The following is a 27,942-nucleotide window of genomic DNA, read 5'->3' as shown; positions in this document are numbered from 1 at the left end:
TGCATCAGAATCACCCAGAGGGCTTGTTAAAACACGGACTACCGAATCCCATGCCCAGAGTTTCGGATTCAGTGGGTCCGGAGTGAATACTGAGAATTTGCATTTCTAACAAGTTTCCAGTTGATGCTGATGCTACTGGTCTGCACACCACACTTGGAGAACCCCTGACTTCAAAGAACAACGGTCTTCTGAAATTCCACTATCAAGAGCCAAAACTGTGCACTGGTAAGACTGTTTAAAATCACATCGGCATCTTCCTCTAGGTCAGAGTGTAACCAGATAACAGAACTGCGGTAAAAAAGAAACAGAGTTCCTCCACTAACCCAGAGCTCTGTGCACAGTGGGCCATTGCCAGTGTTGGTGGAAGAAATGCCTGAGGATAAGAAGTCATACACTTGGCGATGCTCTATCAACCAATTTTCCACAGAAACAATGAAATGGAGGAAGAGTCCCAGTGTGCTGTTTGTCAACTGTAAATCATGTGAAGTTATTTAGAAGTTGAGGAGTAGAAATGAATTCACTTTATGATCTGACTGCATTAAGTAACATGAAAGCAGCCTGGGAATCAAATAGATGCCTAGCTACAAGTTTCCTTCCTTTTTAATGCCATCAGGAACTCAGACACCCTTCTAAGAGACTCTTCAAATGCAGATGACATTTCAGATTATGTATAAACAATCCTACAGCAGGGCCTGACTTGGCCAGGCAAGGTGGCTCATGCCTATAAATCTAGCACTTTGAGAGGCTGAGGTAGGTGGATTGATTGAGCCCAGGTAGCAGGCATGGTGGTGCGCCTGTAGTCTCAGCTATTCGGGAGGCTGAGATGGGAGGATAGAGCCCAGGAGGTGGAGGCTGCAGTGAGCCAAGATCACACCACTGCACTCCATCCAGCTTGGGTGATACAGTGAGACTCTGTCTCATTTTTTTTTTAAAAAAGACTTAAGATAGTAACACTGTATCTCACCAGGAAACTAGTAAAGCAAAGTGGCAGTGTCCCTTGAAAGTTTACTAAAATAATAAAATATCACTCCAAAGGAAAACAGTGATATCTGAGGTTCTTAAAATTTGCAGAAGTGTTGGGACAAACTACTTGATAAGGATGCCTTCTGGGTTCAACTGCAGAATTCCCCAAAGACACCAAAACCAATTTCTGTGGCAATTACTGCACCTGAGTCAGACAATTCACTTTTGTCAGACATTCCTTGTTAAATGGCCCAGACAAATAAAACCAAGTTTGGGGAAAATGAAAAGATTGCATTTCCACTTACAGGTTCAGGAGTGAGAAACAATAGCCATTGCTCCTCGACCTGTTCCTTCTTCCAAATCCTCATGCAGTTTAATGGCATTGAACTATGCGTTTGGCCCTCAGTTTCCTCATCGACTAAATGAAAAGATAAGTCTCACTGGATCTCTGAGATATTTTTCAGATTAAAAAAACTTCTATGTTCTACAAGGAAGTTAAGTGAAAGAGAATTAAAGAGCAGGAAAGGAAAAACTTAGCTTTCAGCCAACTCTTATTGCTGGAATAATTTTGGGTCCAAGATTTGAAGGCAAAAATATAAGCGAGGATCATATTGCAACTGCAACTAACTGGTTATAAAACCAAGACCAGCTATGACTTGATCTTGGGCTGCCACTTTTCCACCTGCCAAAAACAACAGGCTCTCTCAAGTGCTCAAGGAATAAATGCTTCTTGGATGCTTCTCTGCCTACCTCTCCGGCAACACCGGAGCAGGTTCTTTGCAGGAACATGATCTCTGATTCCTCTTCTCACCAGCTCCGAGATTTTCTTTTTTATTTTTCCAAAAGCAAAAGTCATTGGTCGATCTATGTTTAGAAATATGCACAACAAATCAAGAAATAAATTCATATGTGAAAGGATAGAAATGTTAGTCTCAAAATCTAGGCAAACTTCCATTTTTATAAGCCTATAAAGACAATATAAATAAATCAGAGGGAGTGGAGCCTGCTGGCAGCAACCGCTAGATCTCTCTCATTTTCTAAATAACGCTCCCTGTGCTGAAAGGTATATTCAGTGAGTGTTTCATTTCTCTTCTTTCTGGAACAGGGGTCTCTCTGTATTTGCCTGGAACTGTCCGTAAATTCAGAGAGAATAACTTGCTACTTTGTTTTACCTTTTTTATTAGAATGTTGATAGTTTTCCTTACTTCTCTAGTCATCACCTACTTCTGAGAAACAGTGACAAGAGTGATAAACAAAGGCCTGGACTATGTAAGTGCAAATTCTATGAATAAATTTATAATTATTGTGTCAATAAGCTATGTAATTTAACACATAAACAAGACCTGCTTCCTCCACCCCCGGAGGGAGTCCTTCTCTGGTCACTCACCTTCAGCCCTGACCCCGCCAAACCCTGCCCTCTCTCTGCCTCCTGCTACTGCTACGGTGGCCTGGAAGGCCCTTCCTGTCCATCTCTGCCAGTCCAAGTTTCCCTGCAGCTTCCTAGCTCAAACACTTTCCCCTCTGTGGAGCCTTTACCCAAGCCTCTGCTCCCCTAATTTAAACAACCCTCTGCTCTCTAAGCACACCGGGCCCTTTAGTGGCAGGGCCTCTGTGGCAGGCATCTCATTATGCTCATATGTCCAAAACTGTTAACTGGCCTGTCTCCCCAGCTGGAGTGTGGACTCCCTCATGCGGGGATGATGCCACTCTGTTCATCTCTCAGCCTCACTGCATTGACTCTGCAGCATAGTAGTTGCTCCAAGATTAGGAGCTCTGTGCAAAAATCATCCTTTGTATTCAGTTTTTCTCCTGCACTATGTTTACTCTGGAGTTGGCATTGTAATGAAGAACGAAGGAATGCATCTCGATTGACTGATCACCAGCTCTACAGCGGCTCCAATGTGAATATAGCCTGGCCACGTGTTATGTAGCCATCAAAAATAGCGGTATAGCGGTATTGTGAAATAAAGGTCTATGATATTCTGCTAGATGACAAATTCAGATTATGAAACCATATGCAGAATATGATCTCATTTGTGTGTATTATACATGTTCATGTTGATGTGTACATGTCTGTGTATGTTATTAGCCTGTGCATATAAGGCAAAATGTCATGCCTTCATCACTTGGGTTGGCGTTAGGGATCATTCTTATTTTCTTCTTTTCACTTTTCTGGATTTTCCTCAAAATATTTTCAGTGATCATATATTACCTTGAAACCAAAAACGAATGTTAGGTGTTCCTGTTTATTTTCTAAAGAGGCATAGAGAGGCCAACCAGAGTTGTGACCACCATCAAAGGATGAACTACTGAACACATAATCCCAGAGATGCATGGGAAGCCAATGAGGAACCCCTAAGGATATGTAAGGAGAAGCCATGGACCATTTTGCTTAAACACCAGGAATTTAAATTTACAAGATGAACTGTTCCTAAATGGTCCATCACCTTTTCTTATGAACTTTCTCCTGTACCGCAAGAGTTGTAGCTATTTGGGTCACTTTGCTGAGAACAAGAAGAAGGAATGGACTAGGCTGTCTCAGAACTAGGCAAACCGCTATGGCAGGCTCTTCTCCAGCTGGGCACGGCAGGGCACGCCCCTCCCAGGGGCCTCTCATTCAATGCCTCTCACCATTTACATTCCAACAGTGTAAGATGACGGATACTTTTAATATGAGAGAACTGTCATTTATTTATTAGCTGGGGACAGGCTTTGCAGCCAGAAAGGATGCATTATAAATCAACTCCTTTCTCAGCCATTAAAAATTAATACAGTTCATAATGTAGAACGTCAGTAATTTCTTTATAAGAGGAGAGTGTCATTTTTTTTCTTTTCTTCCAGGTTTTGTTTTTACTTCCTCCCTTCTTTGGGGATTTTTTTTTTCTTTCCTAAAGACTGGCTGAGTATAAATTACCCCAGGGAAGGGGAATATACCCTTTCAGACAGAGGTTGAAAAAAAAAAAAAAGCCCCTGATCAAATTCCCCATGGAAGTATGGTCCACTGCATCTTTCAAATTTGCCTCATTAAGGCTCACTTATAACATCCCTTGTTTGTTTCTGATCTACCTTGCATCAAAAATGGGAGGCATTTTAGGTTTCTGATAGACCAGAGGGAAAGAAATACAAGGTGAGTGATTTGAGGTGTGCTGGGAGGTCTCTGAATATTATTTTCTAATGATTGCTCCCTCACAGAGGGGCCTTCATTAGCTTTTCTATTGTCTCCAAGTTAACTTGGCACTCACCAAAAGAAGCATGGATGTTAGAAGCTCAGCCCAAGACCAGAAACCCTTCATACAGCTCCTCCTTTAGGCCTAGGATCCAAGGATCCCGAAGGAAAAGATGGCACCAGAATATGCCAAAAGGCTGATTAGCTAAGCCTCCATGAAGGCTTCCCCTTTGGTTCTTCCCCAGAGTGGCAGCTCCAGGAAAAGTGAAAGCTTGGAATTAGAAAGAAGATAGCGTCTGTTCTTAACTTCAGAGGAAATAAAAGGGAGAATCCAGAATCTGTGATGTCTCCATTTCACCTTAGCAATACTGAGGAGTTTGCAGTGGTCTGTTCAACCAAGTTGACCTTCTCAAACCCTGAACAAAGGAATATATGTGAAGGGAGAGGGGACCATCCCACTCCTAGTCAACCCACCGAGCACACTTTCCTGACTTTGGGGAATAGGGGGAGGAGGGTCACCCAGAGATAAACATCACGCCCCAGGCACAGGCTCCCTGTGTTGATGTCTCTGTCAAACCAGCCATGATTTAGTTAAAGCTCCTAAGTAACAAATCCCCACAAATCCCCAAGCACATATTTCAAATCTATTTTCAGAATTACACTGAGCATAATTCAACCAATCAATGAGCCATTAGGAGTTTAGTCCCAACACTTCTTCATTACCAGTGGCATTAGGGCTGCTCGACTCAGCAGAATCCAGTGCAAAGAGTTGCTGTATCACCAGCAATTCTAAGTCTGGGGACAGAAGCTTATACGTTGCCTACTGAGAGGCACAGCCACAATCTGGGTGACAAATTAAGCGACAAAACCACCAGCGACAGGATAAAAGGAGACTTGGCCAAAAATAGGTCAACTTGGATCCAAGGACTTCTGCTCTTCTCCTTCAGGGGTAGCTCTTGCATCACCTCCAATGCCCATCTCTGGCTGGACCCTGCTTCTAGGAGGCCTGCCTCGTGGGGATCTGAAGCTCCAAAGAGCTTTCTGGGGTGGGCACAGGGAGGGGGATGACTACATAGGAGCTAAAGTGCTAGAGAGGAATTGCCTTCTGCTGCCTCACTGGTGAGCACTATGGGTCACCCAAACTAGCAACCATCAGAAAGTCTCCAAGATCTCCCAAAAGGTGGGGGTGGGGGTGAATTGGAAGTCAGCTGACAGTGGGAGATTAGTAGAAGTGGCATGCTCCTAAACTCTACAGTTTGAATCCTGGCTTTACCTTTGACCAGTAAATGACCTTGGGCAAGTACCTTAACTTCCTTGCTTCCCTAGGAAATGCCTAATCTGTAAAGTGAAGAACACTACACTTACATTAAAGCCTGATTTAATGTAGAAAGAAAGACTTCATGAAAAGAAGAGGCGGTGGTAGGCTCTGTCACACCACAGTTTTGTCATTTTCTAGCTGCAAGACTCTAGCAAATATTTTAACCACTACCTGTGCCTCAGTTTCCTCACCTAGAAAATGGGGAAAGTAATAGACGCTACCTTATATGAATTTTTTCTTTTTTTTTGAGACAGAGTCTCCCTCTGTCACCCAGGCTGGAGTACAGTGGCACGATCTCCGCTCACTGCAAGCTCTGCCTCCTGAGGTCACACCATTCTCCTGCCTCAGCCTCCTGAGTAGCTGGGACTACAGGCCGGCTAATTTTTTTTTTTCATGTTTTTAGTAGAGACGGGGTTTCACCATGTTAGCCAGGATGGTCTCGATCTCCTGACCTCATGATCCGCCTGCCTTGGCCTCCCAAAGTGCTAGGATTATAGGCATGAGCCACCACGCCCAGCCCTCATATGATTTTTGTGAGGATTGAACAATTTATTATTATATTTAAACTGGTTTTGGTGCCTAAGATATAATAAGCACTACGCAGTGTATGATTTTATTATTATTTGAAAGTACTTCAAGTTCAGAGCCTGGCCCTTGGTAAGTATTCAGTAAATGTTAATTTATTTATTTATTTTTTACTACTCCCCCTTTTCCCTTCTCTTCACCACCTACCTCCTCCCACTTACTCTCCAAAAGCTATGCTCCCAAAGGATCACACAGCAGCTCTGAAGAATTCACACAGCTTGCTCAACCAAGATAGTTGGATCCAGCTAAAACCACAAGCAGAAATGTTTCATCACCCAGGCATAAAAGTCTAGCCTTGGAAATTAGCACGATAGTTTACCAGACCAGAACAGTGATGATGACAACAAATTACTAGGTTGCTCTTCCGAAGAGGAGAGATACAAGGAGTAAAATGTACATGGTGTCAATGTTTTCATCTTCATTCTACCCTCTGTACCCCAAGAGGCACCTGCTTACTCCTAGAAGAGCAGGATGACAGTATTTGCAAGGCTGAAAGCCTAGGTGAGCATTTGCTTTACTCCTGGAAGAGACCTGGGTGGCAGGCACTGTCATTTCTAACAGTCACTTCCCGTTTCTTGCTAACAGAGCCCTGTGATTCTGTGCAGACATATGCCCTCCAGGCAACCATATGCCTCAGGGAAAATGAGTTCCATTCCCAGCCCCAGGGGAGAATCTGGAGGAGCCTAAAGTGCTTGGGGGTAATTCCGTTCCCCTTAAGAGTGACTGGCTTGGGAATAAACATATGACGTAATTCTGGCCAATGAAACAGGAAGGAAAGACTACTTAGGGGCTTTGGAAAAAGGCTTTCTTGGTTTCAACCCACCCACAAAAAGAGACAGCCCCGTGGGGCCCCTAGTCCATGTGCTTGGCTGTGATCCCTGGAGCTGCTGCAACCATTTTGTAGCCATGAGAGAAGTCAAGCTGGTGATAAAGCAAAACACAGAAAGGCAGAGGCAGGAGAATCAGAAAAAGCAGAGCTAGAGTCCTAATACACTTCACCAGGAGCCTTCCCTAGCTCTTTAGCTGAGTTATGCGATGATTGACATCTTTCTTGTTTAAGCTGAGTGAGTCAGGATTGTCTTGTACTTTCAGTCAAAAGGATCTCAACTGATATAATCAGTGTCTAAAACATGAGATATGTGCACAAATAAGAACAAGACTCAGACACATGTACATTTGTGTCTGAAGATCCTGTGTATAAGTTTGCTAAGAAAAAAACAAAAGGGCTGTGCACTCATGTCTAAGGACAAGCAAAAAGGAAGTCAAATAAGCAGACAGACATTGAAGCCCTAACTTCGGAGGGGACCGTGCAGGCACAAACATATGAGAACTCAGCGTAATGCACACAGGCAGGCATACAAGGGAGAAGAGGAGCTTTGTTTCAACAAAATTAAGTTTGCTGACAAAGGGAAGGGTGAAACAAAAAATCAATCAAACAAAAACACAAACAAAAGAATCTCGCCATGAATCTCTCTGCCATCTTCTAGTTGAGCCCACACAACATTTTGGTCTCATTAACTCAACAGGAAATTGGCCTGAGCCCTCTACTCATCTACATCCATCATTTCCTGACAACCAACATATTACAGTGCCGACTCCTAAGAGCATCTTCGTAGCTGTGGAGCCGGGTGATAAAATGCTGTTTCTTAGAGTTGGGGGAAAGAAGTCGCTGGAGGGCATTCTTATTTCAGAAATAACTCCAAGCTTGGAAAACATATTTTTTGGTACCATCAAGCTGGTGTCCCCCAAGAGCATATTTATATCAGAAATCGTAATGATTGTTGTAAAAATATTGCTATCAAGGCGAGGATGATCACGTATTGTCACTTATACAAGTTTACAGAGTATTTTCAAATTCTCATACCCCTTCATCTCAAAAGATACCTGCTAAGGTGGTCACCTTTTCTTATCTCAAATTTAGAGAAGGCAAGTACCTTGCCCACAGTCATGCAGTGGCTGAGATGACAGGCTGGGACCTGGGTCTAGGGCCACCCATGCTCATGTCACTTTCGTTTCTAATGAAAAAGGATCCTCTGCAATCCCCTAGTTCAGTTCACTCTCTCAGCCACTAGACCCTGCCTACTCCATGCCAAGACCATTATATTATCTTCTTGAAATAAGAAGATGCTTTGACCTTCCAAATAATAGTTTGGAAATAGTGACTTTGAGAAGGCTGGCTGCATCTTGGTTTGAGCATTTCTCCTTGGAGCAGCTCCCTAAGATTCCATTCCTAAGTGGCAGCAGATCTGCCTGGAAACAAGGAATGCAGTGAAAATTTGGCCATGACCAGCCTCTCCGGATCTGGGGTTTAGGAAGTGTTAGAAGCACCTGCAAGAGCTTCTAGGAAGAGAACAACAGGCAAAGATCCCCTGATCCATTTAAGTGTAGGGCACTTAGTGCTCTGCCAGAAATCCTGAAGAATGTTACCACCCCAATTCGGGCTATTCCCACGGAATGCAGCTACGTCCTGTCCCTCCCAGGGGCTTGAGAGGAAATGTGACAGTGCCTGTGCCAAATGGGTTCAGGCCCATCTGGGCACTGTCACAGTGAGTGACCACACCTGCTGGGGAGGCAACAATGGAGCCCCCAAACCCCAGAACAGCCCTGAATGGGATCCATTGAAACATCTGTGTCTACAGAGATGCTAACAGGTATACCTCAAAATCAGGTTCAGTAGTTCAAGAAATTTGGGAAGTGCTGCAGACCAAAGGTCCTTCTTGGAAAGTCTCAGGGATCTCTAGCATTAAAGGCTCTCAGAATCCTACAGTATGAAAGTTACTTAATCCAGGTTTTCCCAAAATTATTTTGCCATGAAACTTTTTTTTTTTTAAGCAATGCCTATTCGTATCCTTCAGAGAACAATTTGCGAAACAATGAATTAAAGGCAGCTGAAGAGAAGATGGAAGGGCAGTTGTACTCTTGGCTTCTTGGCTAAGGTGTGGGTAGAGCTTTGGTTTTTAGTTATTGACTGTCAATAATATAGTGCAAGGGGAATGAGAACCAACAAATTCTTGGGCACATCTGTCATAAGGAACGACTCACGTATTCACTCATAGAAGATGGAGGTTATGACCACTTTCCCCTGGAAAAGGGCTTCTGGAAAGAGAACACTAATAGAGACCACCATAAACTACTGAGATTACTGCTTGTAGGTGGGAGAAGGAGATCTTTTTCCCTTTCCTTGATTTTTAACTTCTGCCCTTAAAATAAGAATGTCTGTCTCCTTGGAGACACGGGAAGTAACCCCAAGCCCTTCCCTCACCCTGCATTCCTGGCTTCTCCCTGTGAAAAGCAACTGACTTCTTTGATGGGTGATGAGGGTAGAGTCCATCATCCGCCATCACATTTCTCTTCTGGGCAAAGTTCATGAAGAAAAGGGATTCTCTCCTTGTGCATATGAGCTTCCTGGGGTGTTCCTAAGCTCTCTGGCTTCCAAAAGGTAAGGTGAATCATGACTCTCCATGCAACTGAGTGAATAATATCTGCTCAGCAAACCCAAGTTCTATCTGTGCACCCCAAGTTCAAGACTGAGGAGAAGCACCAAAAAGCCCATTTTGGCTTTACGCTCAAGCTGCCTTCTTGGGCGCAACAATAATGCTCATCTTTTGATTCCTATCTGACCGCTATATGTACGTTTTAGCTGGTTCAGAATTATGACCCTCTAAAACTTCAATACAGACTGGATGCCTGAATCCAGTTGAAGAAGAAAAAATATAAACTAATTATCTCTGGGAATTCTTGAGGTAGAAAGGATCTCTGGAGGAAAGCTAATCCTCTCACTCCTTGAAGACAAGACTGAGGCCAAAACATGCCAGGAAGACAAGTAGTCCTTCTGCTTCTAGGCCTTTGAGCAGAGCAAAAAGGACTCACTCCATGTTCTGCTCACCTTCAGCTTTCGGGTGCAGCTTTCTCTGGGCTCCCAGGCCACCATGAAATGACATTACTCCAACTTGGCTGGGGGGTCTCATCATTCTTCCCCTCCTCGACCATGAAGTGAATGCTTATCCCCAAGTACTTTTTTAAAGCCAATTACCTTGTATTTACAGGGAGCATAATTAGACCTAATTACTTAATTAGCATGACTGCATGCAGCTACTAACTTTGAGTATGTGATTATGGCAGTCAGGCACAGAGCAGATGAGGTCATGATAACCGCAAGGATGGCAGGTGGTCTTGGCCCAGGGAGATGAATGCTAATCTGTCACTTTGAACTAGTTGGTTATAGCTCCAAAGTGCATGCTAGGAAAGTCTAGTGTTTTCAATTAATTTCAGGGAAATGGCTTCATATGATTTTTTTTCTTCCTGGGATGGGGGAAAAATGTCAAAGTGCCATGCTTGGACTGTACCAACATTTAGGGAACTCAGACGTCAGCACCCAGCAGAGATTAATATCTTGAGGCTGAGACCCTGCAGACAAGCTTGTATGTACACTAAGTTCAAGCCCATGGGCCCAGGACTTACTCGCTGGGCTCCCAAGATATCTCATTCTGGCATCATCCAGCTCTTTCTAGAAAGAAAGAATACTGGTAATATGTTCAGACCCATCCCTCCCTCCAGAGACCTTGTGCTTACCAAACCTAGGTCTGGTAGGTTTGGTAAGAATTCCTGGGGTTCTCCTAGTTATTCTAATTCAATCTGAAGATAAGATTTAAGAAAAATCAGAGGGGGACAATACAAATTTATGTCCATTTAAAATGTTTTATGAAACACTGCCTACCAAGCAAGGCCTGGATATACAGAATTGGTAAAAAAGATGAAAGCTAAATGGTTCCATTATTAACCAAGATTCACCAAGATTCATCCTATGGTTCCCCCAGAGTGGACTGTCAAGATCCAACCAGCAGCATAAAAGAGGGGACCCATCAGAATCCCCCATCCACCTTGGTCCTATTTCTCTCCCATGTCACATCCAGCAGAGCCTGCCTTCTAAAACAACCACAGGGAGCAAACAGCAGCCCCTGGTATGCCAACCTCGCCTCCTCAGCTGCACACCCACACTCCCAGCCCAGCCCTGTAACCAGATCTCCTTCTTTCCATCAGGCAAGTCCATCCAGGACTTCTTCTAGAGAAAGACTTATTCTGCAGGAGCAGCAGCTGCTGCTGTTGCCTCTGCTACTGGTTCCAGGAAGGGCCCCAGCCTCCCAGACAAAGGAGCCCATTTTCCATATTTCATCTGCAAGTCCATTATGCTGAGTTAAGTGGCTGGGAATAAATACCCATCATTACTCTGCACTAAGCGATGTTTGTTAGTATAGAAGGTGACAGAATCTATATCACGCCAATGCACTATTAATACTGCATTACGCACATGTGCTTTGTGCTCCCCACCGCAGCTGGAAACTGGCCTGGGCAAATCCTCTTCCAGAAAAGGCAAGCTTCATGGTTAATTGGCCCAGAAGAAAAGGAGGAGATAAGCCACTTGCACACTCTGATAAAAGGAACCACTGGTCCCAGCCAAAGAGACAGCGCACAGATCTAGTAGTTCCAGCTTTGGTTATCTGTGCAGATGTTCTTGCCTTGTGGGCTGGTATGTTAGAGGGGAATGCGTCAAGTTTTCCTAGGAAAAGAGTGAGGCCAGGAACTTCACACTACTGCTCTGTAGCTAAAGAGGGGTAAGAAGCCGGGCGCGGTGGCTCAAGCCTGTAATCCCAGCACTTTGGGAGGCCGAGACTGGCGGATCACGAGGTCGGGAGATCGAGACCATCCTGGTTAACACGGTGAAACCCCGTCTCCACTAAAAAATACAAAACATTAGCCGGGCGTGGTGGTGGGCGCCTTTAGTCCCAGCTACTCGGGAGGCTGAGGCAGGAGAACAGCGTGAACCCGGGAGGCGGAGCTTGCAGTGAGCTGAGATCCGGCCACACTGCACTCCAGCCTGGGCGACAGAGCGAGACTCCGTCTCAAAAAAAAAAAAAAAAAGCTAGTGCCTGAAAAAAAAAAAAAAAAAAAAAAAGCCCGAAAAAAAAAAAAAAAAAAAAAAAAGCTAGTACCATACCACCAGAAACTAGGAAGAGGTACGGAAGGATTGATTTCCCTATAGGTTTCAGAGGGAGAATGGCCCTGACAATACCTTGATTTCAGACTTTGGGCCTCCAGAACTGTGAGATAAAAAATTTCTGCTGTTTGGGGCCACCCAACTTGTGGTACTGTATTCTGGCATCCCTAAGAAACTAACACAATGCTTTTCAATAAGTGAGGAAATAAAAACTGTAATACAGTCACACAATGAACTATTGCTCAGGGATAAAAAATAAAATGAGCTATCAGGCTGGGCACGGTGGCTCACACCTGTAATCCCAGCACTTTGGGAGGCCGAGGCAGGCGGATCACGAGGTCAAGAGATCGAGACCATCCTGGCTAACATGGTGAAACCCTGTCTCTACTAAAAATACAAAAAATTAACCGGGCGTGGTGGCAGATGCCTGTAGTCCCAGCTATTCGGGAGGCTGAGGCAGGAGAATGGTGTGAACCTGGGAGGCAGAGCTTGCAGTGAGCCAAGATCGTGCCACTGCACTCCAGCCTGGGAGACAGAGCGAGACACCATCTCAATTAATTAATTAATTAATTAATTAAAAATTTTTTTTAATTTTTTTTATAAAGCCAAGAAAATTTTTCTTAGCTATCAAGCCAAGAAAAGACATGGAGGACCTTAAACATATATTGCTAAATGAAAGAAGCCAGTCTGAAAAGGCTACACACTGTATGAGTTCAACAATATGACATATGGAAAAGACAACACTATGGAGACAGTAGAAAGATCAGTGGTCACCAGGGATTGAGGGATGTGAGGGGATAAATAGATGGAGGACAGGGGACATTTTGGGCAGTGAAATTATTCTGTCCGATACTGTCATGGTGGATACATGACACTATGCTTTTGTCAAAACCCACAGAACTGTCCAACACAAGCAGTGAACCCTTATTAAATTGTGGCCTTTAGTTAACAAAAAATGTATCAATAGTGGTTCACCAATTGCAACTAATATACCATAATTACGCAAAATGTTAATAATAGAGAAAACTGTGGTGACGGTGGGGAGTGAAAGGGAATATATGGGTGCTCTCTGTACTTTCTGAAATTGTTCTGTAAATCTAAACCTATTCTAAAACTCTTCAAACTCCAGGGCCAGGTATCACCCGATCTGAAGGTAGTCATGGCCCCTCAAGAACTTGATTCTATGGAGAATTCAGAGAGGGGTAATAAGTGCCAACAGCCAGACCGAGGTTGGCCCAGCCTCATGACTACAGAGGACTTCAGCCAACCCTGAACACCCTATACAGGACCGTCCTTATCCTAGAAACAGAAGAGTGAGCCTCTATAAAACAAAAGAACTGTCCTTAACAGGTTGCTTCCCTGACCTCCAGCCATGCTGAGTATATGTCAATCACTAGAGGTCTAGGCAACAAGATTTGATAGGGGAGGGATGGATGCAGGAGTTAACAGGTCTGAGTTTAAATCTCAGGCTCTCTCTTGTATGATCTGGAACAAGTCACTTAAGCTCTCTGAGTCTCAGTTTCTTTATAAAATGGGAGTAGCAGCTCCCCCTCAGAGAGCTGGTTAAAGATCGCATAAGATAAAAAACATAAAACACCAGCCCAGTGCTTGCTCTAAAGAGGTTGTTGATACAAATCAATAAGCTTTCCTTTTCCTCTCTGTGAGTTTCTTTCTTTCTTTCTTTCTTTCTTTCTTTTTCTTTTTCTTTTCCTTTTTCTTTTTTTTTTTTTTTTTTTTTTTTTTTTTTTTGAGACAGAGTCTCTCTCTGCCCCCCAAGTTGGAGTGCAGTGGCACCATCTGGGCTCACTGCAAGCTCTGCCTCCTGAGTTCAGGCCATTCTCCTGTCTCAACCTCCCAAGTAGCTGGGACTACAGGCGCCCGCCACCACGCCCAGCTAATATTTTGTATTTTTAGTCAAGACGGCGTTTCACCGTATTAGCCAGAATGTTCTTGATCTCCTGAACTTGTGATCCACCCACCTAGGCCTCCCAAAGTGCTGGGATTACAAGTGCAAGCCACCGCGCCCGGCCCCTTCTGTGAGTTTCTAGAGAGCCTGGGCATGGAGTCCTCTGGCACATCTTAGCACCTTCTTTGACCCTAGTTCCATGCTGTGGTTTCTGTAGAAAATAAAGAATTATGACACTAGGAATAAACTCAAAGTCAGGTTTGGGAAACAGGACATGTATATTTGAGAAATGACAGGCTGACCTATGTATGATTTGGCTCAAAGACATTCAAGACTGGGGCCTGGCACTGACTAAGCTATGGGTTAGAAGGAAGGAAGGAAAGGTTCCATTGGGATAGCATGGGGCTAGGAAGAATTCACGAGAAGCTAGAAATGAAAGAGGTGTTAAAAGATAAACAGAGTGTGGAAGGAAAGGAGAGGGAGTCAGGGTCGGGAGGGAAAATGGGCATTTCAAGGTAGCGGCTGGAGGTGTGGGACGGATGATCTGGAAAGAAGGAATAAAGGCTGGTAAGTCATCAGCAGACAGTTGAGAGAGAAAGACAGGAGGAGAGGGAGGGAGGGCACAGGTGCTCTGAGTGGTCCTGCAGCAGGGGGCACCATCCCACGTCTCAGGAATCAGCTATGGTTGGCAGTGAGCCCCTGAGGCTGGAGAGCATGTGTCTCTTGTTCCCCGTTATTTCCAGAGCCTAAAAGAAAGTCTGACACAAACCCTCAATAAACATGGATTAAATAGATGAAAGGAGAAAAATCAGCACAGTGGAAAGTGACTCGGATGCTAAGGAGGAAAGGAGGTTCAAAGGAACATGGTCAGGTTTTGCAAAGTGATCACAGATGGAGAGCGGAGGGGCTCCTGGGGAAAAAGAAACAGATAGACCTTCAGGACAGAGACCTGCAAGAGGTGTGGTGGTGGACACAGGAGCAGACAGAGACTACGTCAAGAGGGAGAAGAGAGGAAAGGGCAGGCCGACCAGGATGGAGACAGGTCCTCTTTGCAGGCCCAGACTGGGAAGGCTTGGAGGGGCTGACTCTGGGAAGGTGGAGATGCTGCTTCCTCTGAGACGGGACAACATGTGAGCAAAGGCTGACACCGACACCCGAGGACAGAAGGACGGCGTGGAGGCAGAAGAAGGAAACTAGTTGCCTCTCCCCAGATGGTCTCTGCTTTCTCAACCAAGAGTATGGGTTTGGAGAGAAAAGGATGAACAGAGAACTCCAGGGCCTTAAAGAAAGCCGAGAAGCCTTTCAACTGGCCTGTGGGAAAGGGCCAATGTGAGACTCCTGAGACAGCAGCAAGCGGTCCAACCCTCACCCATGAACAGCTTACTGCAGTCCAGAGCTGCCACACGGGTGACAAAGGTAACTGAGGGTCCAGTGTTGCTACAAATAACTTTTAGCTTCTCCCAAGTGACCCACCTGGAGTGGTCCCTTGACATCTCATTCTGTCGGACCTGGCCCAAAGTCTAGGGTCCTCAGCTATGTGACCAAGAGGGCTGTATCCATTTCCTGATGATCTCAAGAACCAGAGGGCTATACATAAATAATGAGGGGGGCTTTATTAGGTTTTGGGTTCAGTATACATTGCCAACTGGGAGCATCTTTATTCAGCTCTTTCGGAATCCCTGGAAAGGCTAAATAAATGCAGAATAAAGACAATGTCAAATGCAGAGCCCTTGTTGGGAACACAGGTGTGGGGATACAAGCATCTGATAAGGGATTGTACCAGGTGATCTCTAAATATCCTTGCAGCCTGACATGCTAGGAAAAATGCTATGGACCAGGTTGAAAGCAGATAGAAAGTGAGAAGCAAGGAAAGGACCAGCATCCTAATCATTTCCATCAGAAATATCCCACGATTTACGATAAACACATGAGTACAGAAAGAAAAGCACATTTGGGCTTAATCCATCACTAGGGGGAGAGGGAAATGAGGCCTGAAGTCAGGTAGCATTATGTTCATGCAATTCCACCCCACATTACACATTTTTAAATGGGACAAAGAGGGGAATCAGAATGAGGAGACCCCCTGGGGGATTCACAATGTGAGCATTTTTATTCTCTTAATCTTCCTGGTTCTTGCCATCCCCCCAAAGGAGTGACCCTGGCCTTGTCTGCCACACCATAAATGCTCTCCACTTATTTATATGCCAAGATGCATGCGGCTTTAATTATTTATGATAGTGTCTCATCACACACAGGGATGTGTCTTGGAGTCTGTTCCCTCAACTGATGAAGTCGTGGTTAATCAGAGACCTGCTGCTGGCTCAGCCAGTAAATCTCCATTGAGGACTGGCCTGGGCTCCCCTTCACGCTGTCTGTGTGAGTCACCAAGGGATTAGCAGAGGGAGGATTAGACAAATGCAACCACAATGCTCCTGCTCATGGTCTGTCATGCCACTCATGTTTTCTAAAACAATTAAGAGCCATTCGCTGTCTATTGATAGAACAAAATGTCCCACTTCTCTAAAAAGGCTACTTTCCCCAGCATCAGGGGGTTCTGATGATCTGGAGTCATCTCTTGATTTTCCTCTGATAAGCCATTGTTTGTTTCCCTTGCTCCTTCAAGTCTCATCAATAAACCTGCTGTCTTTCCATTTTCACCAACCTTTTCTTGTTTACACTGAAGAACTGTCTGGATCCTTAGAATAGCCACTTTGAGTCACAAATCTAGAGGGTTCTAGCAGGAAGACTTCCTCTACATGGTTTGCCTAGTGCGATGAGTCCTTGGGTATGCTTTGTTTTGACACCAAAGGATGCTCACCAGGCCCCATAGCTCTTTCCATGGCTCCCAGTCTTCCATGGGGACACTTATTCTGATGGCCCAGAGGAAACTTGCCTCCAACACACCAGAGAGTCATCCCATCTGGCAATTGTACCGATAACCTGGTATCAGGAGCTTCTGTGAGCAGATATGATCACAAGATCATATTCTGCACCAGGAATCCAAAGCTTCCACTAAAGAGGACAGAGGGATCCTCATTATTCACAGATTCTGTATTTGGGAATTCACCTACTTTCTAAATAATTCACCTCATTATTCACAGATTCTGTATTTGAGAATGCATTATTCACAGATTTTTTTATTTGGCAACACCAAAACCAAGACTCAAGGCACTTTCATGGTCCTTTAGGGACATGTGTAGTGTGACAAAATGTGACCCTAGGGGCACGTTTCCAGCTGAGGCTCAACAAGGAGACATCTGCCTTCGTCCTTTGTCTTTAAAAAAAAAACCATTTATTTTAATTGGAAAAAAAAACCTGTCATCTGTCATATTTATCACGTACAACAGTGTTTTAAAATTCTTGTTTCAGCTCTCATACTGTAAACAACTATCCTTTTTGTGGTCTATTCCAGATCACATTTTTTACACTTTTGTGCTTATTGCTGGTGACTGTGCAGTTTAGTACGGCCCCCAAGCATCGTTCTGAAGTATTGGCTAGTGTTCCTTAGCACAGGACAGCTGTGATGTGCCTCACGGAAAAAATACAGGTGTTAGATAAGCTTTGCTCAGGAAGAGTGACGGTGGCCATGGCCATGAGTTCAATGTTAATGAATCAACAATATGTATTAAATAAAGTGTCTTTAAACTGAAACATATGACAAGGTTATGTATTGACTGGTTGATAAAATGTGACCCGAGGCCCACAGGAACCTAACCTCGTGTCTTCCCTAGGAGCAATGGTTCAATGTTCACTAATTCAGTGTTCACAGCAGCTTCACAGAACACAATTGCTACAGATAATGAGAACTGACTGTATATTGAACATAGCAATGTCTAGGTCTCTTCTCAAATACCAACAGCACCCTAGAAAACTCAGTATCAACCCTAGACTGAGCTTGGACCCAGCTACCACCATAGAAGGTCCTTCCTCCCAGCCCCACCCAGGCCAGTCCAGTGGTGAGCCTGATTTGAGACAGGAAATTTAGCCAAAGGTGAACTAATCTTTGCTCTGTGCTTCCCATGGTTTATCTGAAAAACAGGTATCTCTCTTCCTTGCCCAGTGCTGGTCCAGAACCCAGGTGTCCTTTTTCTGATACTGACAGGGAGCATCTGATACACAGAGACAGATTCTGGAGAACACCCAAGGTTGGGAGGCAAATGATGACCTTATGCTGACACAAGCCCAGTCCCTCCCACTGTGACAATGCTCTCCTAAAACTCAGAGCCAGGGAAATGAAGCAAAGGCTGATGGCGGTAGCCCAATGCCCACTTTGCTATAGGATGAACCAGCAGGAGCAGCAAGAGTTCTGTGAGCTACAAAGACTGTGCCCCAAGCACAGAGACCTCCACCTAGGGGCTGAGCAAGACCAGAAAGTGCCTCTTCCTAGGCCCACTCTGCGACCCACTGAGACATGAAGAGAACCCACTGGCTGGAAGCCTGGGGCAGCCACCCAGAGCCTCGGTATTCCTGTCTGTAAGGTGAGGCCTCAACCTAGCTGATCACTTCTGTCCTTCCAGCTGTCAGGCAGGCACGGGTGTCCCTGTTCTCCAGGAGCTGCTGTGCTCTCTCCTGAGGCAATGGATCATTTCCTGGGGGCTGGAACAGTAGGAGGAGCGGGGGTGTGCTTGGGTGTTGCTGGGCCCAGATTGAACCTGGGCACACAGCAGGAGGAACCCTGCTGGATGGACAGCCAAGTCACTGAGGCTCCAGGAGCTGAGAGGGGGTCTAGCAGGGCTCAGCAGAAGGACAAGGAGAGGGGTTGGGAGATGAGAGGGAAACAGGTGCCCTGAGCCCTCTGGTCTGAGTGAGACCTCTGCAGTGGGGAGGTGAGAGTTCCTAGCACTGGGGCCATGATCTGATTCTCAGAAAGTACACACCTCGGGGCACTGGAGGGGCAGCTAGAGAGATGTTTCCATTCAAAGGTACTCACCGCCCTTTATTCCCTTTCCTCTCATGGAGGCTTGGGTGGAGGTTCTGCTAAGCTCAGGGGCTGCTGTCTAAACAGAGTCAGGTTATGTTTCCTAGTTACATAGGCCAGGTCTAGAGAGAAGAACAGCCTTGCTGTGTCTCCTGCCTTATTGGGAGCACCTCTCAGCACCAAGGGTCCTGCTGAGCCCAGGTGAAGAAAAGAGGGAAGCAGATTCAGACCCACAGTCCACCCCCTTCCCAGAGGACTCTGGTCCCGGGGACTCCTGGCTCAGGCTATTCTTCAAGTTTTGAGACAAACAGGGAGGGTCTCTTAGAAAGTGGGAGGTTGGCAGGTAGTAGGTCACCCTAGAAGGTTCCAGAACCCCAGGTACATGGTCTATCACCAACCACCCTCCCCTCCCCAGGAGGGAGAGCATTCCATCCCAGTACTTACACGTGTCCGGCTTGTGGCAGTTGTGTCCCTGACGGAAGTACTGGGGGTTCTCAATGACAGGGATGCGGGTCATGCCGATGACCACAGTGTCGGGCCCAGCATCCAGTGACGAGGGTGTGGTGATGCCGTGGTTGATGTGGTGCAGTGGGCTGGCTGAGTCCTCCTCACCACTGATGACAGCCACGGGACCTGCACACACCAAGAGAGATGCAGGACCTGGTGACATTACATCCGGCCAGTTCCCAGCCCCATCCAGAGACCACCCCCAACTACTGTTCCCATCACAAACATTTTCTTTTTTTTTTTTTTTTTTTGGTGGGTGTGTTATATATATATATATATATAGAGAGAGAGAGAGAGAGAGAGATATTCAGTTGTTTGAGTTTGGGTTTCTGGTATATTTTAGATATTAACCCCTTATCAGATATACATGGCTTACAATTTTTTTTTTCCATTCTATAGGCTGCCTTTCTTTTTTTCTTTTTAATGAGATAGAGTCTCACTTCATCACCCAGGCTGGAAGGCAGTGGTGCAGTCTCGGCTCACTGCAACCTCTGCCTCCTGGACTCAAGCGATTCTCGTGCCTCATCCTCTCGAATAGCTGGGATTACAGGTGCCTGCCACCATGCCTGGCTAATTTTGTATTTTTAGTAAAGACAGGATTTTACCATGTTGTCCAGGCTAGTCTCAAACTAATGACCTCAAGTGATCCACCCACCTCAGCCTCCCAAAGTGCTAGGATTACAGGTGTGAGCCACCACACCCGGCCCACATTTTCTTTATTAGCAAAATCCACTGGAATAGTATTCCTCGAATGCTCTGCATTCTGAATTCAGAGAACCACCCTAAATTCTCTTTCTTGATAATTACTCACCCATCAAACCATGGAAACAGCTGCAAAATCAAAGTAAATTTAAATGACCCTGGCATAAATTACTTTCACTTTCTCCCAAGTCCAAATTAGTTCAAAATAAGAGTTTTAAATACATCTGTTTTCTTATGTAGCAACAATAGGATTTTTAAAATGACCTAGCAGTAGTGTACACCCTGCTCTTCCTCTTCTAGGGAGCTTTAACAATGGCTGATGCTGGATTTCATCCCCAAGGGTTCTGATTCCATTGGTCTGGGAGTGCGAGCTGGACATCAGATTGTGAGAGCGCCCCAGGTGAGTCCCATCTACAATCAGGATCAAGAATCTCTGATGAGTGGCTCAAAGACCCAGAGCCTCTCCAGCTGGCCACCAGATTCCCAGGGGAGTGTCCTGTAGCTTTTACTGCACTCAGCCATCAACCCTCCCTTGTTCACAGGGAGATAAGCCCATTGTGGGCCTGTACCTAACCTGAGCCAAGTTTCACAAATGACAGTAATGAAGCTGCATCATGATCTCCATACCCGCAGCTGGGTCAGCTGTCCCACTCTTGAAATATCCACATTGAGCCAATGGCTTCAAAGAACATCATTTGTGTCTTTACCAACCCCAGCTTCACTCCCGCTTCTTTCTAACCCAAAGAAGAAATCCAGTAAGGACATACAGTTACTCAAAAAGCCTGAGATGGCAAAGATAATTAATGCTGCAGTCTTGGTAGAAAATTATTCTGTTTGGTGCCGTGGTTCTCCCATACATACAAATAAAACTCCTGTAAAGTGAATTAGCTGTGACTGTTTGTGGCTTCATATAACTGGCATTTTAAATGGCTGCTTTGCTAGACACACAGTCCCCAGACAAAGTGCCTGCTGTGATTCAGTTTTGCAGCTTGAACAATATTTCCACTGCAGAAATCCATTACATCTTACTGAAGTTTATGGAGAGAATATTTCCCATCAAATAGCGAGGTGAAGCACCAATGAGGCAGAACTAAATGGGAGACTGGTAAATGCAAACGGAGGCCCCTGAATTCCACTCCATCAGCACAGACAGGCTTATTCCAATCCATGACAAATGTCTGACTGTGTTTGGAGACCGTGTGGAAAAGTAGCTGTAAGTGGTTGCCCAAATACTTGCAATAATCACTTGCCTTGCAAAAAAGAAGACAGTTCCTGAAAATACCTTGTAAACTTTTTGAAAAACTTTACAGCAAATTCCAGTTAAACAGGGAAAACTAAGCACTGGTTTTTATCCCCTTTCCCTCCTCAAACATATACTAAACATTCCCTCTACTAAAATACAAAAAAAAAAAAAAATTCAAAAAATATATGTGCCTACTATTCACAAGAGCAAAGACTTATAATCAACCCAAAAGTCCATCAGTGACAGACTGGATTAAGAAAATGTGGCACATATACACCATGGACAACTATGCAGGCATAACAAAGGATGAGTTCGTGTCCTTTGTTGGGACATGGATGCAGCTGGAAACCATCATTCTCAGCAGACTGTCACAAGAACAGAAAACCAAATACCGCATGTTCTTACTCATAGATGGGAATTGAACAATGAGATCACTTGGACTCAGGAAGGGGATCATCACACACTGGGTCCTATTGTAGGGAGGTAGCGGGGAGGGATAGCATTAGGAGATATACCTAAAGTAAATGACGAGTTAATGGGTGCAACACACCAACATGGCACATGTATACATATGTAACAAATCTGCATGTTGTGCACATGTACCCTAGAACTTAAAGTATAATAAAATACATATATATATGTGTGTGTGCCCAAAGAGAAAGAGGAAGAGAGGTGATAAGAGAAAATAAGATAGTTCAATAATATTTTGGAATTTAAAAAGTCAAAAGATGAAAGAGGCAAGAGAAGAGGAAAGAGTGGAAGAAGAGATGACCAACAGGACTGCAGGGGGATTATTTGCAGGCAGCCGGTTCTGCTGGAAAGGATCACTACATGAAAGGATAAGACAGCCAGGAAGGCTGAGGTGGAGTGAGGCTCCAGGCAGGAACAAGGTGCCCCCACCATCACCTTGCTCCCCTCCCACAGGACTCTAGTGGTTTACCCAGAGACATTGAACCCAGAAGGCTCAGGGGAGGGCTGGGATGAGGCATGAAGCTGAACCCCTTCTTCCTGCAACCCTGCCTCCCCATCACCCCAATCTCATCTCATACCAGCACCCTGCAGGAGATTAGAGAATGCATCTCTGGATGAATTCTTTCAAAAAATACTTCTCGGTATGGACATTTGGGGATCTCCCAGTGGAAAGTCAAGTTCATTCTGTGATCATGCCACAGTGAAGCCTGCCGGTTGGCAAGCCCCACCCATGCACACAAGGCAGAATTGCACTAGCTTTCTAGGGGTCAATTCCTAAATATGAAGAAACAGTTCAGGATCACCAGGCACTTCAGCAAAGCTCCGGCATGGGAGAGCACAAGACGAGTAGACAATCAGTGACCTGCAGGAAACAGAGGCAATGCAGGAAGCAGAAGAAGACTTTCTAAAAAAAAAAACTACTAATATCCTCAGAGACGTCAGTGAAAACACTGCATCTATACAAACAAGGCAATATTTAAAACATGAACAATTAGAGGGTAGTGAAGGGTCCTTGGAAATTATGATCACTGAAATTTTAAAGTTAAAAAAGAGTGGAAGATAAAGTCAAGAAATCTTCCAGAAAATTAAACAGAGGAAAGAGGTGGTAAATGAAAAAGGAAAGATAAGAAAATCAAAGGTTTGATAAAGAGATCCAACATCTAATTAAAAGAAATCCCAGAGAGAAAGAGAGAGACAGGGAAAATGAATATGAATAGAAGAGATGAATGGAAAACCAAAAAACTTATGGAAATTCACCCATATTACTTACCCAGTTTCCAGCATAATTAACACAAGTGCACAAATATGAATGTATGTGCACACACACACACACACACACATATATCTATCAAGGCACACAATTACACAATGCCAGAGCCCTGGGGATAACAAGAAGATGCTAAGAGGTTCCAGGCAGGAGGGATACATTTATAAAGGAACAGTGAACAGAAAGACAATGGAATCATTCTCTATAACAATACCACTATTGTTATTGTACAGAGCAATTCCTTCAACATTTGGATGGGCAACTTTTCAACCTGGAAATCTACACCTAAAAAAAAAATCAACCCACTGTAAGAGCAAAATAAAATTGTTTGCAAATGTGTAAAAAATTGCCTTGCTTGTCCCCGTCTTCGGATGCATCAGGAAGAGGGATGTCAGCAAAACAAGGGGCAAGCAAGGAAAAGAGGAAGCTGGGGATTTAGTATCATCCCCAGTCTCAAGCCACAGCGCTATGGGAAGGAAATGTCTGGAGGGAGAGGTTACAGAATACAATGATAAAGGCAGGATCCATGTCCAGGCTGTCTTGTTTACTCCAAAGCTCACAAGTCTTCACTGCAACTACAGACTACTTGCTTTATTAGAATTGTAGACCATGGAATGCAGGAAGACACAAAGACCACATGCAACAGAAGTTATGCCTCTAACCCGCCCCTTTCTGTTCTCAGCATTATAGGATGTGGATCGTTATAGTGACATGGAGGAAGGACACAGAAGAGGGAGAAGTTTAAGAAGATACCACATCAAGACTTAAACCTTTGTGAAAGGCTGTTCCTTTGAATCTGCTCACATAAAGTCCATAGATAGCAAGTAGTCAACAGAATGTTCCAAGAGCCTGGGATCTAAAACAGTCTCTACCTTCTCTACAGTATCTGAGGATCTGAAAAAGCTGGGGTAAGATCCACAGATGGAAGGGTTCTGCCACAGACTCCCAAGCCATGGGAAGGAATAAGATCACCCAGGAAGACCTGATAGAGATAAAAGAATAAAGCCAAACATCAGAGCCCTGGGGACCCCAATACTTAAAATGTAGGCATCGGAAGGAGAGCAAGGAAAAAGAGAACTGCCAGAGACGTAGAAGGAAACCAGAAAAGGATACTGTCTTAGAATTCAAAGGAGGAGGCCAGGCACATTGGCTTATGCCTGTAATCACAGCACTTTGGGAGGCCAAGGTGGGTAGATCATGTGAGTTCAGGCTTTTGAGACCAGCCTGGCCAACATGGTGAAACCCAGTATCTACTAAAAATACAAAAATTAGCTGGGTTTGTTGGTGCATGCCTGTGATCCCAGCTACTCAGGAGGCTGAGGCAGGAGAATCGCTTGAACCTGGGAGGTGGAGGTTGCAGTGAGCTGAGATGGCACCACTGCACTACAGCCTGGCAACAGAGCAAGACTCCCTCTCAAAAAAAAGAGAAAGCATTCAAAGGAGGAGAGTGTCTAGAAGTTCAAGAGACACACACACTGAGGACAAATAGGATTAAGCCTGAAAATGAGCCACTGTGTTGGAAAATGTGGAGGTGACCTTAATGAGAGAAGTTTCCATGGAGTTTAAGGAAAAGTCAAATTATAGTGAGTTGAGGAGTTAGTTGGAGAAATCCTGATCATTGTAATAATTTTTATTATTGAATACTTCCTACACATCAGGCTCTCTGAAGGTAATTAATCTTATAATGCTTCTGTGACATTGGTACCATTGTTTTCCCCATTTTAAAGATGGAGGCATTACAGCATAAAGAAATGACCTGCCCAAGGACAAACGCCTAGCAAAGAAGTGGTGATGCTAGAATTCAAACTCATAGTCTGGCCCTGGAGCCCGTGCTCATAACACTCCACCAGCACTGCCTCCCTGAAAGTGCAGACTGTGAGGGAAATAATTTGTGCAAAGGGATACTTGATCAATTCTGGTATATTATCCTCCTCATAAGCAGCTGCCTTCTATTGCAGTTCCCCAAGACCCTTTTTAAAGATGTTCCTCTTGACCCTTGAGAATTGGGACAGGAGTGAGTCACCTTATTAGACTCACCCAGATAGATTACAGATAATTCATCATATCTTCTTCCAAGCACTGCTGAATGTTCCTTTAAGCTATATCCATAGCAGGAAAGAGCATTGCACCATCAGAGTCTTGTCCCATTGCCAAAGCCCTCTTACTCACCTTCGCTCTTCCATAAACTACATTTCTTAAAAGAAAACCCAATAAAAAGCACATAGGCCCATCACTTCAAAGGAAGTAAGAGGAGGTCTCTGCAACTTGCCCCTGCCTGCTTGTGCCTGAGTCCAGCAGGGCTCCTTACAGGGCTATGGCTGGCACTGGGTCAAGATGAGTCTTTCTTGGACAGGGCTGTTCTGGGTATGTAGCAGCCCTAGACCTGGGCATGAAAAGCCAGTCTCAGCTTCATCAGCCACAACAAATGCACCACTCCGCAGAGGATGCTGATCATGAGGGAGGTTGTGCACAGATGGGGGCATGGGGTAGATGGGAAATCTCTGTACCTTTTACTTGATTTTGCTGTGAACCTAAAATCACTCTAAAAATAAAGTCTAATAAAACAAAAATTTTAAATTGTAAAAAAAAAATAGGTCACTCTCCCCACCACACACATTTCCGAACATGCCTTGTGGTGATGGAGCTGTGCCAGGTTAAGAACTACTGATAGAGACACCAACATGTTATTCCATGAAACTCTGGCCAGTCCTCACACCACTTGCCTCAGGGGAAAACTTACACACCTGTAGCCCCTCTAGGGGAGGAAGCATTTGTTCTCACCATAAGAACCACAGTGAAGATTGTTCTCACCTTAATAACCACAGTGAAGAATTTGTTAAGATACTGAAGGAGGGATGAGTAATACGGAGAAAAATACATCAGCTGTCTGGACAGCTTTCTTCTATTTTCTTGTGGCTGCTGAGGTAGATGGCAGGTCAAGAGGAGTCAAGCTTTGATGTCTACTGAGCCCTCAACACACACACACACACACCCCGCCTACTACCTGTTATCGGCCTCTCTGCTGTCACTAATCCATTCCCAATTACACAATTACTTTGTTACGCAACACTAATAATCAAAGAGAAGAGAAACATTCTCATAGTCTTTCTAGTAAATGCAAGCTTTAGAGAGAGACCCTCAAGGGAACAGAGGTTTGCACAGACTCTCAACATCATATTATTCTCTTCTAAAATTGGTGCCTTGTTTTTTTCTTCAGATCCACAGTGGGTTTTATTCTTCTAGCCATACCTTAACAGAACCATTGGATAATTGGAGAAACTCTATGGCCCTGACAGGTGTCTTTCCCCACAGGATGGTCCATACTGTCTGTCCAGAGGCTTTTCCTCCTCTCCCTGTTCTTCCACAGGGGAAAAATGAGGGTGTAGAGCAAGGAATGGCTCCAATTTACATAAATGGTTTATTCCAAGGTGGGATTCAGGTTCCCGGATGTTTGAAATGCTTGTTCCCCAGTGCCGTACAGAAATAGCACTTGAACATAAATTTAATTTCCTCAGCAAGGCCATTTTTATACTTCTGCAGAAAGGATACACCCACCAGCAGTATTGTCACGAGAGCACACTGAACAAAGGAGACACTGTCATTTATACCCTGACACATCCACCCTACTGCTGTGTCCGGTTTCCATTGGCTGGAATGGGACCTCACATTCTGTATTTGTCCCGATTGGCTAGCAACTTAGAACTTTTTTAAAAAGAGGCAAAGGCAGAGGAGAACAAAGGAAGGAGGAAGTAAATTGTGAAATGCTGAGAAAGGTAAAAACACCTTCAGATAAGGAAGAGGAACAGGCTATGACCTAATGCTTGCTTGGACCAGTATAAGCATGCCAGGGCAAATATTCAGGCTAAATTGTGGGAGCTAAGAACATAAAGTACATTGATTTCTTTATTTTGGCTAGCAGATACTTCAGAATGTTAGCACAGGTCTTTGAATAAATTTTGCTTCTAAGAGAAGTTACTATTTATTCCTAGTTAGATGGGGAGGAAAGTATTTGAAGAGGAACCTCTACTTTACTTTTTACACAGAGAAAGCAAAACTCTCTGATGGCAACAGTGGAGAGGGAACTTCACTGCAGTAGTATGAGCTTCCACCCAGGTGGGCTGAGCCCCAGTCCCAAGAGAGGAGCCTGGGACAAGTCACCATGAGGACCTGTGGGTATACCACCATTCTGCAGAAGCCTCTGGTGACTCCAGGGAAAGCTTTTTTCAAGGTTCATAATGCAGAAACAGAGGGGGAAAGAGGTGGGTCACAAAAAATGAAGGAGGAAAAAGGAGCGGTCTCCCAGGGAATGCACTGACACATCAATACTCACTCCCACTTTCAGATTGGGGAAAGACTGCCTTGGAATCATTTTCTCCAATGCCCTACCATTGGCTCTAAAACTCCTTTCTCTTCCAACAACTCTCAGACTTACAGAGCATTGACAATTCTCAGAAATGTGGCTCCAAGAAAATCCAACCACTGGTCCAACCCTAGGGCATTTGCCCAGCCAACATGTAGAAGTGGTTCTTCTCCAAATTCCAAAGGAGTGACAGAGCCCCAAGGATGCTGGGATCCCTGTGGTTTACAAGAAAAGGGAAGATGGAGGGAAAACAAAACTGACATTAATTAAATACCAGCTACATGCCAGATATATTGCTGGGCACTTTGTTCTCGTCTCATTTGATCCTCAACAACTACCATTATTCTCATTTAATCAATAACAAAACCGATCCTCAAATAAGTTTAAGTCATTTTCAAAAATCACCTAGTCAGGAAGTGGTGGAACCTGTATTTGAAGCCATCTTTGTTTGACTCCAAAGTTCTGCCTTTTCCCACCAAACTACCCATTTTCTCAACAGTATAGCTGACACCAAGTATTTTTCACAAACAGAGAGTGCTTG

General features: G+C 44.6%; 1 protein-coding gene across 8 annotated transcripts in view; it reads right to left on the bottom strand.

The window, feature by feature from the left end:
* Positions 1-27,942, bottom strand: part of NTRK3 (neurotrophic receptor tyrosine kinase 3) — a 385,036-nt gene that overhangs the window by 139,271 nt on the left and 217,823 nt on the right. For all 8 annotated transcript variants that reach the window (XM_017960901.2, XM_017960896.2, XM_017960898.2 and 5 more), the window contains one exon: positions 19,296-19,484. In XM_017960901.2, the coding sequence (XP_017816390.2) occupies positions 19,296-19,484 (189 nt within the window). The remainder of the gene's footprint in view (positions 1-19,295; positions 19,485-27,942) is intronic.

The sequence above is a fragment of the Papio anubis genome, chromosome 7, assembly GCF_008728515.1.
Source record: "Papio anubis isolate 15944 chromosome 7, Panubis1.0, whole genome shotgun sequence".
Taxonomy (NCBI): Eukaryota; Metazoa; Chordata; class Mammalia; order Primates; family Cercopithecidae; genus Papio; species Papio anubis.
This window is presented reverse-complemented; position numbering and strand designations above follow the sequence as displayed.